Source organism: Mustela lutreola, chromosome 10 (assembly GCF_030435805.1).
Source record: "Mustela lutreola isolate mMusLut2 chromosome 10, mMusLut2.pri, whole genome shotgun sequence".
Taxonomy (NCBI): Eukaryota; Metazoa; Chordata; class Mammalia; order Carnivora; family Mustelidae; genus Mustela; species Mustela lutreola.
Window position 1 is genome coordinate 35,632,832 of NC_081299.1, and position 14,327 is coordinate 35,647,158.

Sequence of the window (14,327 nt, forward strand, 5' to 3'; positions counted from 1 at the left end):
ACTTACAAAATCTTCCTCTTCAAATTGTAATTTTTCCACCTTGTCTTCTTTCTTTTCTTCTCTAATCTCTGTAGGTGGCTTTTCTTGAAAGGCACAGCCTTTCCGGGAATGGAAGCTGCCATTCCAGTGGCGATGGTTCCCTGTGCCACCCCCACTACGCTGGCTCATGCCATCATGACCTCGGGAAGAGCCATGCCAACCAGATAGGTTCCCTGTGATTCCAGCATATGCTCCCTTAGAGACACCAGAGTCCACAGAGTCGTGGCGAAACAGGGAGGGCTGGTGCCAGGAATCTGGAATAATAAGGACAAGTAACACATTAGATTTTTGCTTCCTGATTTGATTTGCAGTACTCCAAAAGCCCTTCAGGAGACCCTTTTTTTCTTTAAATAAAAGATTAAGTCCACAGAATTATCTTTTCCTTTTAATGTAATTTCTATATGAGATCTTCAATTGAATAAATGACACACGAGAGCACAAGAACGTTAGAAAGCCAATGTAACTGAATAACGACAACTGAAGATCTAACTGGGAAACTTGTTTTAAGAACAGCCTATCAAGGTCATGGACATGTAGCCTCTATGTGGGCTTAACTGAGTAGCTTAAATATAGTCATGGAAGCTCGGCATGGCTCACCTCCTGCAGTTCGCAGAGGTCCATTGTTAAAAAAGCCATCAGAGGAATTATGTCGACGACGGCTTACTCCAAACCTACGATCTCCTCGGGGTAGGTGCTCTCCGTGTTTTTCGAAGGTGGCTGTGGGTGACTAAGATGATCAAATATAGAGAAGCAAACAGATTAAGAAGATAACAATTTCTTCAATTATTTGCATCAGAGAGGATAAAAAAAAAAAGCACTGTCAATATCCATTAAAATAAGCTCTCAAATTTTACACGTAAGATACTAGGTTAACCTTGTAACAGGAAAGGAAAAGCAACATGCTTGGTTAAAAAAAATTCTAAGCAACTTTATTATTCTGCAATTGGAGAGAGAGAAATGGTTTAAATACCACAGCACTTTATTGAGTAACAACTACATGGTTTTTATAGTTTTATAAAACACTTATTTCTATGGGGCGCCTGGGTAGCTCAGTGGGTTAAGCCTCTGATCAGGTCATGATCTTGGAGTTCTGGGATGGAGCTGCGCACTGGGCTCTCTGCTCAGCAGGGAGTCTGCTTCCCCCCCCTCCCCATGACTATTGTTCTGCCTACTTGTGCTCTCTCTCACTCTACCCAATAAATAAATAAAATCTTAAAAAAAACCCAAACACTGGGACGCCTGGGTGGCTCAGTGGGTTAAGCCACTGTCTTCGGCTCAGGTCATGATCCCAGGGTCCTGGGATCGAGCCCCAAATCAGGCTCTCTGCTCAGCAGGGAGCCTGCTTCCTCCTCTCTCTCTGCCTGCCTCTCTGCCTGCTTGTCATCTCTCTCTCTGTCAAAGAAATAAATAAAATCTTTAAAAAAAAAACAACCCAAACACTTACTTCTAGAAATTACTTAATATTCATAAGAGAATTATAATTTGGCATCAGCTTCATTTTACTCATTTACACATGAGGAAAGAAGTCAGGGAAAATAAGTCTTTAAGGTTATACAATGAAAAGGAAGCTGTTCTAGATGAACTTTCATTTACCTCCCTATTCCAAATAATTTTATTCTAGAACATTCTTTTTACTAAATTTTAAAATTTTATTACTATTTTTAGAGCATTCTTTAATTTCAAAAGAGAGACCGAAAGTCTTAAAAGGTATGAAAAATATGGATATAACTGACAAAGGCGCAGAGGAAAACTACAGGTTGAGGCACACACATCTTTGCATCTATTTTCTTAGTTTTATAGTTTTTAGCTCTTTAATTTAGGTTATGATCCGCTTCAGGTTTATTTGCATGTGGTATGAAGTAAAGGCTGAAGTCAAGGTTCTCACTTCATATCTATCTATCTCCAGTTCTAGAACCATTTGCTAAAAAAGAGTATCACTTCCACATTAAATTACCTTGGCACTTTAGTAAAAAATATCTATGTACAGAAGTATTTCTGAATTCTCTATTCTATTCCATTGCTTTCTGTCTATCCTTATCCCAACACTGCAGAACTTTGTTCATTGCAGCTTTACTGGAAATAGTGAAATCTCATTTCCCAATTCTTTTTACTCTACTTCACTGTGCTAGATTATTATTTGTAAATAATAATGCCTTCCTGGGTCCCACAACTAATCCCTTAGGCCCACCATCCCCCAAGCTTTGGGTCAGATTATGTCAATTAAGAGATCTTGGGAATCTCCAAAGGACGACTCAAAAATAAAGTTTAGAGCAAAATGTTGTGGGTCTAAATAGATCAGGAACATCTGCCCCCAAATTCCCATTTAAAAACAAGGTAAGGGCAAGGGTCTCAGTCAGTTGGCAGTCTGACTCCTGATCTTGGTTTGGGTGATGATCTCAGAGTCATGAGATAGAGGCCTTTGTTTGAGATTCTTTCCCTCTCCCTTTGCCCCAACCCCCACTCTGAAGTGGGGGCACTCTCTTTCTTTCTATGAAATAAATTCTTTTTTTTTTTTTTTAAAGATTTTATTTATTTATTTGACAGAGAGAAATTACAAGTAAGCAGAGAGGCAGGCAGAGAGAGGAGGAAGCAGGCTCCCTGCTGAGCAGAGAGCCCGATGCGGGACTCGATCCCAGGACCCTGAGATCATGACCTGAGCGGAAGGCAGCGGCTTAACCCACTGAGCCACCCAGGCGCCCTCTATGAAATAAATTCTTAAAAACAAAACAAATAAACAAAAAACAGGGGAGGGCGCCTGGGTGGCTTAGGCGGTTAAGTGTCTAACTCTTGATTTCAGCTTGGGTCATGAACTCAAGGTTCTAGGACTGAGTCCTGTGTCTGGCTCCATGCTCAGTGTAGGGTCTGTTTGGGATTCTCCCCCCCCCCCTCACTTTGCCCCTCCCCCACTTGTGTTCTTTCTCTAAAATAAATAAAATTTTTTAAAAATAAGGGAAGATAGGCCTTTTTTTTTTTTTTTTTGAGATTACACAGCATGTGTCCCTCCTCTATTAGTTGGCAAAATGGGAAGCTTTTTTTTTTTTTTAAGATTTTATTTATTTGTCAGAGAGAGAGCGAGAGAGAGTGAGCACAGGCAGACAGAATGGCAGGCAGAGGCAGAGGGAGAAGCAGGCTCCCTGCCAAGCAAGGAGCCCAATGTGGGACTCGATCCCAGGACGCTGGGATCATGACCTGAGCCGAAGGCAGCTGCTTAACCAACTGAGCCACCCAGGCGTCCCAACGGGAAGGATTTTTTTTTTTTTTTTTTTTAATTTTATTTATTTATCAGAGAGAGAGAGGGGGAGAGAGCAAGCACAGGCAGACAGAATGGCAGGCAGAGGCAGAGGGAGAAGCAGGCTCCCTGCTGAGCAAGGAGCCCGATGTGGGACTCGATCCCAGGACGCTGGGATCATGACCTGAGCCGAAGGCAGCTGCTTAGCCAACTGAGCCACCCAGGCGTCCCAACGGGAAGGATTTTTAAGCTTATTAGCTTCCCAAAGGTTTCTTTACCAATAATTAAGGCTATTTCTTTTTTTTTTTTTAATTTAAGATTCTATTTATTTATTTGAGAGAGAGTGCACAAGCAGGGGGAGAAGGAGAGGGAGAAGCAGGCTCCCCACTGAGCAAGATGTGGGGCTTGATCCAAGGACCCTGGGATCACGACCCAAGCCAAAGGCAGACACTTGGCCAACTGAACCACCCAGGTGCCCCAATATTTGAGGCCATTCTTCTGTGCACTGTGAGTACAACTAATCCACTCTGGGCTACTTTATATGAACTGGCTGTTTATATTCCTAATGTAACATACAGTTTCCCCTGAAATCATTAAGTAGATTATCACCCCTAAAACAGAATTTCTAGGATTTAATCTGAGATCCATGTAAATAGTCAATGTCTCTCCCTTTTCATCCTCCTCATCTACTACTACAATGTGCATTTACACCAAAGGTCCATTTCCCCTAAAAACCATTTCGTGTTTACCTCTGCCCCCTATACGTAAATAATAGATCAGCAGGTATGTTTTGGTTCCAAAGTGTAGTGCAGTTAATCCAGGAAACCTTTTTTAAAATAAATATTTTATTTATTTATTTGAGAGAGAGAGAGAGAGAGAGAGAACAGCATGAGTAAGGTGGGGGGAGAGGGTGAGGAAGAGGCAGAGGGAGAAGCAAACTCCCCACTGAGCAGGGAGTCCTACACAGGCCTCGATCCCAGGACCCTAAGATCATGACCTGAGATGAATGCAGACACTTAACCAACTAAGCCACCTAGGCGCTTCTAATCCAGGAAGTCTTAAGTGTGCCACATGAGGAAAGCTTAGCATATAATGAAATAAGGGGATGAGGAGATACCTGGCAATCGTGGGGTCCACAATAACTTAAACTGTCTGTTTATATCCTATGAAAACATATATAATATGTCTATGAAAACATACTTTAAACCCTCAGGCAAGATTGAATACACAAAAACACCTAGACAGTAAAACAGAGGCCATCAATAAGTTGGGGATAAAAAGAACTGGTATTTGGAAGGTTACTATAGTAATGAAGAACAGTACCTTAGCTGACTGTGGTGTTGAGAAATTTAGCCAAGCAGGAACAAAGTCATGCTGCGCCATTTAGGTCCAGTGTCTCTTTTCAGCAAGGTGAGGCATCCAACCTCATGGCCAGGATCTGAAAATGAGAAAACTCAAATCAGTTATACTTGCAGGGACCTGATACCAATGTACAAAAGAGTCTGTGATTACTCTAAGATTCCCTCTTTACAGGAAGACCTGCTATCTCTGAGCCTCTCTAAGACTACTTATCTGGCTCTATAACCTCAAAGAAGTTCTAAACAAAAGCAACAGTCCATGAATAATGACTATGAAAAACACATAAACAGAAAAGTATGACACAGACCTGGAAGGTTATATGACTAATGAATTCTTGAGTTTTAACAGAAGAACTTTAAGAATAAACACCTATTTAAAACTACTGATACTTATGAAGAGATTAATATGCTTCTGGTACTCTGGTAATTTGTGGCAAAAGCAGAAAAGATCTTAAAGATACAATCCCTCAAGATTTGTTCTTTTAATTCCCTCAAATACCCACTAGCACCAGTTTTCCCAGGAGATCCACTGGTGTCTCCCACTACCCCACTAAGGCTCTTCAAAATTAAATACACCAGAAAACAGTAGCTATTTTCCAAGATACACATACATAGTCTTCTTCTGAAGTTAGACATAGGAGAATATTTACCCCAGAGTGTAACCTCTGTGGTCCTGTTTCCCGAACTCCTTGAGTCTGCCAGCTGGATTTCCTACGAGGTTCTCTTGTTAAAAGGGTGCTTAAATAGGCTGGCCAGCAGCACGCCTTGTGATAAAGCACAAGGAAGCCAGGCTCTGTCTGTATCACTCTTTCAAGTCTCCTCAATTGCTCATCTTAAACTATCTAGTTCCTGACACGTTTCCAAAAAGGGGAAGGGGAAAGGGGAAGGGGAAGGGGAACATAAAAAGTATTTGTTACATTTAAAAAATGGGGGGAAGGGGAAAGAGCTATGTCTATGTTCACCTCATTCAACTTCCTTGAGTGATGGCACTATGATGTTGTTTAAATAGATAATACATGGACATTTGCACATTGAGTGCAAACACTGTTCATAACAAGGTCATAACTGGAAAGAGGTAAACTCATGTGTGGGCGAATGCCATCAAAGCCACAGATCAAAAATATAGCATTAGAGAGCAATAAAAGATCTTCTGAGCAGTCAATTCCAGTGGCAAAACATCCACATAACAAAGCCCTTAATTTATAAATCTCATTATTCCTACAGAGCTGCTAAAAAGTGTGCGGATATGTATTTATATCTGTTTTATTCTTCAGAATCTAAGGGACATAGGAAATCTGATTTGTTTTTAATCAGACAGGAACTTAGTATGTTTTCCTCCAAAGAATAGCAGCTTTCAAGGCAAATTTCTTGGGTTATATAAAGCTCCCAAATGTATCTTCTATTTCTTTGGTTTTCACTATTTAAATTCACAGCAAAATTAAAACAAGTAGAAATAAAGAAGTCAAGGAGTAAACAGTTCCAAAGTGAGGTCGTCTTCTCTTCAGTCTTCTCTATTTCACTTGTTCCGCCTCCTCCTGAAGACTGAATTGAACTGGAAGGTGATACGAGGAGTCTTCTACTGCTTTAGTAGAGTAGTCATTTATTATTTTGGATCCATTTCCATCATTATTCAATCACTTAAAAGGCCACAGGAATCTATCACTATAAATAAAAAAGCAAAATAGCACAGTATCACAAGAAGCAAAATCACTGTTACAAGAATTGCTAAAATGGGATACAAATTATCAGTCAGTAAAAGGTACTACTAATCAAAATTTTAAGACCAATTTAGACATCAATTTAATGTGTCACCATCTATAATGACAACATAATTAGCTATAATCATTTTAAGAATTTTTAATGGGTTTTAGACAAGTCACCTGAACTGAGTTTGTTTTATATAACCTCATCCGTTATTAGCTGTCAAAGGTAATTCAGAAATGCAAATTAATGAATGTGTTAGATCTACATTTTCTCTCATACATGGGAATAACTTACTCTAAGTAATCACACAGCCATATAACTTGCTTATTACCATAGTCATCAACTAATACCACCACAGCTGGATCTATCTATCTATCTATTTATTTATTTAGACACAGAGAAGGAGTGTGAGGATACAAGCAGGGGATGGGGAAGGCAGAAGGAGAGAGAGAAAGCAGCTCCCTGCTGAGCAAGGAGCCCAATGCAGTACCTGATCCCAGGACCTTGGGATCATGGCCTGGGCCAAAGGCAGATGCTTCATCAACTAAGCCACTCAGGCGTCCCACAACTAGATCTTTAAAAACAAGTCATTTGTTATAGCATTCCTTCCTCTTCAGATACCTAGTTATCAATGGAGAGACTTAAGCTCTTAGGCTCTGACTTAAGATATGCTCTAAGAGATGACATAAATATTTCTCTGGCAAATTCCCAACATTCTTCTATGAGCTACAAAGTTTTTTGATATAAGAAGAGGCTTGCATCTGTAGGCAATCCTGGTCTATACTGGTAAAGTCTAGTTTGGAGGATATTTCTCAAGTTTACAAGAATAAGAAATACCCAATTTGGACAGTAAATACTTCTGTGGGGAAATGAAAGGCAAAGAATAAAAAACAGGTATTGGGTGGCTTCAACTGCAATGCCTTCTTTCTTTTGTTTTATTTTGGTTTTTAGATTTTGTTTGTCAGAGAGAATGAGAGAAAGTGAGCATACGTGCACAAGAAGAGGGAGCAGCAGAGGGAGGGGAAGAAGCAGGCTCTCCACTGAGCAAGGAGCCTAATGCCTTACTCAATCCCAGGACCCTGGAATCATGACCTGAACCAAAGGCAGACATTTAACCAACTAAGCCATCCAGGCATCCTTGTAATGCATTACTTCTGAAGGTAAGTGATAAATACATGGCTATTCACTTGCTGTCTACACCTTTTTAAACATTTACCAGTTTATTAAAAGAATATGATAAAGGATATCAATCAACAACCAGATTTAAGAGATACATCGGGTGAGGTGAGAAAAGTGTGCATACCTTCTGAGCTCTCTCCAGGTACCATCACTCCCCCCAGTCTCCACAAGTTCACTGGTCTCTACACTTCCTATATACTTATAATACTTAAAACAGTAATTAACAGAACAAGCACAAAAAAGTTAAATAAAAGAGGGTCGCCTGGGTGGCTCAGTAGATTAAAGCCTCTGGCTTTGGCTCAGGTCATGATCCCAGGGTCCTGGGATCGAGTCCTGCATTGGGTTCTCTGCTCGGCGGGGAGCCTGCTTCTACACCACCACCCCCGTCTGCCTCTCTGCATACTTGTGATCTCTCTCTGTCAAATAAATAAATAAAATCTTAAAAAAAAAAAAAGTAAAAGATTTGCAATTTATAAGGTGAATACATATACATACACATAAATACCTATCAATCATCCAGAGTACATATATTCCTTTAGCATATATAAAAGTCATAAAAGCTGATTTTATACTAGCTAAAAGTCTCTGTTCCAAAGAGTAAAATAGTCTATTTTCTGTAACCATACTGTATTAAACGTAGAAAATGACATTTCTCTTGCAGTGCCCACTCTCCTTCTTCCCCCAAGAGATCCTGTCCAAAGCCATTAGGTGGGGTCAAACAAGGGTAAGATCTATGGGCAGCAGAGGCACAGAGCAGGGTGCTGGGACCTAATCAGGATGTGAAGTGTGTCCATGCAGGATCAAGGATAGGGAAATGTGTGTATGGCAAGAGACCACTGCAGGATGTCAGAGCCCATTAAGAAACATAAGGTGAATGTCCTATTAGAAGGGCAGCCCAATTCAGAGTGCAGGAGTCAGAGTAGAATGAGGAAGACTCCTGGCAGAGGCACAAGGCCAAGCAAGAAGTTGAGGGCTTCCATGTAGCAAGGTGCTTTATACAGGTATTGCAACCTGGGTGCAGTGAGGAAGGAATTCATGTAAGGGAAGAAGAGGTAATTGGAATTTAGCTACATACTGGGTATTGATCAAAACTTACTGTGGGAGAAACGATGTTCTGATAAAGAAACTTTCAACACACTTAAGCAGAATTACAAAAAACTACTACAAATAAGTCTGCAATATAATAGGGTGGAACAGTACTTAATGGAAAATAAGCTTTAAGACCACTTTAAAAAAAAAAAAAAAAAAAAAAGACTAAAAGGGACAGTTGAGTGGCTGAATCAGTGAAGCTTTCCACTCTTGATTTTGGCTTAGGTCATCTTTTTCCCTCTCTCAAAAAACAAAAACAAAGACCAAAAAAAAAAAAAAAAAAAAAAAAGAAAGAAAGAAAGAAAAATCAAAACCCAAACCAAACCAAACAACCCCCCTAGAAAACCTCAAAAGCCAGAAAAAAGTTGAGGGAAAAAAAAAAAAAAAGGTCAGAAATAATGGAGATAATTTTAAAAATTTATAATTAATTAAAAGATTAGTAAGAAACAAACTGGTAAAACTGCTTAGGGGAAAAGATACAAATAAAAAAGACATCATGAAGAGGACATGAACAACAGATTAAGAAATATTATGAGCAAAACAATAACATTAGCAATTTACATGCTAATAAATTTGAAAATCTTAAATTAGATAACTTCTATTAGTTGGCAAATCTGTCACAGCAGAAAACTTGAATAGACCTGTATATATTATTATATAGGAAAGACACTTAAATGTAAATCAGAAAACTCTCCTTTTCAAAAAGGTTCCAGGTGAAGAAGAGAAGCTGAATCTCTGCCTGTAATTTGCTCTTGGTTAGCAAAGAAGTGCTTCGTTAGTGAACTGGGACGGGGCGGTTAGCACTTCGGCCCAGACTTTAAAAAAAAAAAAAAGTGTGCACAAAAGAATAGCTAATTCAAGCTAATTCAAGTATGACCTCTTCAAACTGGTTCAGTGGCCCAGACTAGAGATTTTTAAAATCAGGAGTGACTACAAGACACACCCAATTCACAGGATATTTAAGAAGAAAAATAAATAGAACTTCATAACTGATGGGATATGGATATAAAGGAGAAATATAGGCTCATTTCTAGCTTATGCAACTACATAAACATTCCTAATATAAGGAGTAAAAGCTGACTGGTTGCTGTTCCTTCAGTGTAATCCGAGTTGTTTGTGTTTTTGTTTTTTAAATATTTTATTTTTAAGTAATCCCTACACCCCATGTGGGGCTCAAACCCACAACACTGAGACCAAGAGTCACATGTTCCACCAATCAAGTCAGCCAGAAACCCCTAGAATTGTTTTTTTTAAGATTTTTTTTTTTTTTTTAAATTTATTTGACAGAGATCACAAGCAGGCAGAGAGGCAGGCAGAGAGAGAGGAGGAAGCAGGCTTCCTGCTGAGTAGAGAGCCCGATGCGGGGCTCGATCCCAGGACCCTGGGATCATGACCTGAGCCCAAGGCAGCGGCTTAACCGACTGAGCCACCCAGGCGCCCCTAGAATTGTTTTTTTAAATGTATGTCTATACCTCTAACTCCCAGTAATAAATAAATGATAACAATATCCACGTAATAGGTTTTTATAAACAAAACATAACTGCTGGATGACTTTTGTCTTAAGAATCTTGGTTTAGGGGACACCTGGGTGGCTCAGGTCTCGATCCCAGAGTCCTAGGATTGAGTCTCACATGGGGCTCCTTGCTCAGCAGGCAGTGTGCTTCTCCCTCTGACATTCTCTCTCTCAAATAAATAAATAAAATCATTTTTTAAAAAAAGAATCTTGGTTTAGGGGCACCTGGGGGTGGCTCAATCAGTTGAGTGTTGGACTTGATTCCAGTTCAGGTCATGATCTCCAGGTCCTGGAACTGAGCCCTGTGTCAGGCTCTGTGCTCAGCACAGAGTCTGCTTGTTCCTCTCTTCTGCGCTCCCTCCTTGCCCCTCCCAGCACACTGCTTGCTTCTCTCTCTCCAATTAAGTTCAAAAAAAAGGGGGGGGGCGCGCCTGGGTGGCTCAGTTGTGGTCCCAGGGTCCTGGGATCGAGCCCCACATCGGGCTCTCTGCTCAGCGGGGAGCCTGCCTCCCCCACCCTCTGCCTGCCTCTCTGCCTACTTGTGATCTCTGTCAAATAAATAAATAAATAAAATCTTAAAAAAAAAGAAGAAAGAAAAACACACACCTGAGCTGAGATCAAGTCACATCCTTAACCAACTTAACCAGGCACCCCTTTAAAACAAAACACAAAACACACACACATGTATATATAAATTTACATACATATATTTTATTTTATTTATTTATTTTTTAAAAGATTTTATGTATTTATTTGACAGAGAGAAATCACAAGTAGATGGAGAGGCAGGCAGAGAGAGAGAAAGGGAAGCAGGCTCTCCGCTGAGCGGAGGGCCCGATGTGGGACTCGATCCCAGGACTCTGAGATCATGACCTGAGCCGAAGGCAGCGGCTCAACCCACTGAGCCACCCAGGCGCCCCTACATATATTTTAAACACTTCATCTGAGAGAGTGTGTGCATGCATGCACCCATGAGTGAGGAGGAGGGGCAGAGGGAGAAACAACTTCCCACTTAGCCAGGAGGACCCTAAGATCATGACCGGAGCTGAAGGCAGATGCTTAACTAACCAGTCACCCAGGTACCCCTAAAATATGTAATTTTATTAATTAATTTTTTAAAGATTTTATTCATTTACCTGACAGGGAGAGAAAGAGCATGAGTGGAGAAAGGTCAGTGGGAGCAGCAGACTCCCGGCCGAGCAGGGAGCCCAACGTGGAACCTGATCCTGGGACTCCAGGACTGCGACCCAAGCTGAAGGCAGTCACTCAACCAAATGAGCCACCCAGGTGCCCCTCAAGTATGTAATTTTAATATGAGACATCAAGTACATGTTCTGAAGCTCAGAAAGGTCTGTCCTGGAGACAGAATTGTGGGAATTGTCAGTCTCTGGTAGACAATGTTTAAATGTCAGAAGAGAGGAGATCTAGGGAGGCTATAAACATATGAGTTTCTTGAGTTTCTAAGTCCTGTCTATTCCATCCCTAAGTTTCCATTTCTATTTATCACTCCAGATTCCAATCACCAATAAGAAAACTGGTTTCATAGGGACTACTAGTCCGTTCCAGAGGTTAACAACAACAAAAAAAATAAGGCAGGGGCTCCTGGCTGGCTTAATTAGTAGAGCATGTGACTCTTGATTTTGGGGCCATGAGTTCAAGCCCCATATTTGGTGTAGAGATTAAACAAACGAAGGCAGGGTCTAAAATGGTAAGGGACTTATCTGAGGTAACACATCTAATAATCAGTTAGGTCAGGCCTAGAATCAAGTCTTCTAACTTCATTGCCTTCTGAATTACATTGTGGTTCTTACTCTCCAGTTATAAAGTATGCTTCCTAAAATTAGAAAATTAGAACAAACTCCTTAAAGTCTTATGAAACAAGTGTACTAAATAGGGAATTTAATTAATTTAAATACAGGGTGTTTTTTTTTCCTTTCTTCTTATACTCCTCTTATTATTTTTGTTAACCAAATCTGGCTTCCAGGCAAAACTCAAAGACTTGAAAAAAACACATACTGAAATGTGGCTGGTAAGCACATGGCTCCTCATCTTAATGAAACTTCAATCTCATGTCCTTAGCCATGAGAATACCTAAAAGAACAGGACCCATAAATCTAACTCCATTATAGGAAAAATAATTCAAAACATGTACTACTGAGCCATGAAGCTCCAACGACCTGACATATCCACATCTAGCTGAGAAAAAGAAAGCAAAGAAGCCACAAGATGTTCTTTCTGCAAAAGATTATCAGGCTCATGCCAAATGACCAGCTAAAAGGGGTAAGTGGACTTGAAGAGTTTGAAAGGAACTTCCCTACCTTCTAGTTCCAAGCTCACTTCTTTAAAATTAACCTGAGGCCTGAAGTTGAGTGTCCAAATCTTGGTTTCAGCTAGGATCGTGGTCTCAGGGTCATGGGATGCGGCCCCACATTTGGCTCCACGCTCGGCGGGAAGTCTGCTGGAGAACACCGCGCACCTGCAGTCAAGGCATCACGTTGGGTCTTTTTTCCCAACTCCCCAGTTCAAAAGTGTCCTTCCCCTCCTCACCCATCTTACTGTGATGTACTACCTTAAGTGTATTAAAAAGAAAAAGAGTCTTTTGATTCATCTTGGAGTATTTTTAAGATTTTATTCATTTATTTGGCAGACAGAGATCACAAGTAGGCAGAGTGGCAGGCAGAGAGAGGGAGAGAGAAGGAAGCAGGCTCCCCGCTGAGCACAGACTCTGATGCAGGGCTCGATCCCAGGGTCCCGGAACCATGACCTGGGCCAAAGGCAGAGGCTTTAACCCACTGAGCCACCCAGGCGCCCCTTGCCCCACATCAGGCTCTTTGCTCAGCAGGGAGCCTGCTTCCCCCTCTCTTTCTGCCTGCCTCTCTGCCTACTTGTGATCTCTGTCAAATAAATAAATAAAATCTTAAAAAAAAAATTAACTTTAAGGGCATCTGGTGGCACAGTCAGTTAAGCAGCTGGCTCTTGATTCTGGCTCAGGTCATGATCTCAGGATCCTGGGATTGAGTTCTGCATTGGCTTGTGCTCAACTCAAAATCTGCTTCAGGATTCTCGGTTTCCCTTTTCACACCCCCCAGCTTGCTTGTGCTCGTTAAAATAAATAAATAATGCTTTTAAAAAATTAACTTTAAGTGGATCAAAAGGTCTGAATTTAAGAGCTAAAAGTAAACAGGAGCAAATTTTTGTGATCTTAGGTTAGGTAATGATCAATTAGATATTAACAAAATTAAAAATGTTTATGCTTCGGGGTACCTGGCTGACTCGCTCAGAAGGGTATGCAATTTTTGATCTCTGGGTCGTGAGTTTCAGCACCATGTTGTATGTAGCTATTACTTAAATAAATGAAACTTTAAAAGTGTGCTTCAAAAGATGGACACCCTCAAGAAAGTGAAAAGACAACCCAAAGACTTAGACAAGATATGAGAACAACCCAAGTGTCCACCATGGATGAATGGCTAAAGAGGGGAGCCTGGGTGGCACAGCTGGTTAAGCATCCAATTCTTGGTTTCAGCTCAGGTCATCATCTCAGGGTTCTGAGATGGAGCCCGGCATGTAGTTCAGCACTTAGCCTGTTGTCTGCTTAAGTTTCTCTCTCCCTTTCCTTCTGACCCTCCCCACTGCTTGCTCTCCCTCTCTCTAAAGTAAATAAATCTCAAAAAAGAAAAGAAAATGGATCATCCTTACCATACATAGAATATTATTTAGTTATAAAAAAGAATGAAATCAGGGCCCATGTGTGGCTCAGTTGGTTAAGTGTTTGCCTTCGACTCAAGTCGTGATCCCAGAGCCCTGGGATTGCGCCCTGTGTCGGGCTCCTTGCTCAGCCAGAAGCCCTGCCCCTCTCCCTCTGCCCTGCTCTTGCTCTCTCTCATTTAAAAAAAAAGAAAAAGAAAAAGAAAGAAAGAAAAGAAAAGAAAAGAAATGAAATAGAAATCTTCCCATTTGTGGCAACATAAATGGACCTCAAAGGCATTATGCTAAAATGAAGTTAAGCAGAAAAAGACAAATACCCTGATCTCTCTTATCTGTGTAATCTACAAAAACACCAAAAGGTATAAACTTCCAGTTATAAATTTCAGTCATGGGGATGTAACATACAACATGGTGATTATAACTATACTGCAATGCAGTATTTGAAAGTGGCTGAGTGGTCTTAAAAGTTCTCATAACCGGAAAAAAATTTTCTGGCAATATATAGTGATAG

The 14,327-nt window shown here is 40.6% G+C and overlaps 1 protein-coding gene across 4 annotated transcripts in view; it reads right to left on the reverse strand.

The window, feature by feature from the left end:
• LOC131810158 (vasculin-like protein 1) overlaps positions 1-14,327 on the reverse strand; it is a 59,884-nt gene that overhangs the window by 35,631 nt on the left and 9,926 nt on the right. For all 4 annotated transcript variants that reach the window (XM_059137777.1, XM_059137779.1, XM_059137778.1 and 1 more), the window contains exons 2-5: positions 5,277-6,288; positions 4,592-4,706; positions 637-766; positions 7-293 (exon numbers count right to left, since the gene is read on the reverse strand). In XM_059137777.1, the coding sequence (XP_058993760.1) occupies positions 7-293; positions 637-766; positions 4,592-4,651 (477 nt within the window). In that variant the 5' untranslated portion in view covers positions 4,652-4,706; positions 5,277-6,288. The remainder of the gene's footprint in view (positions 1-6; positions 294-636; positions 767-4,591; positions 4,707-5,276; positions 6,289-14,327) is intronic.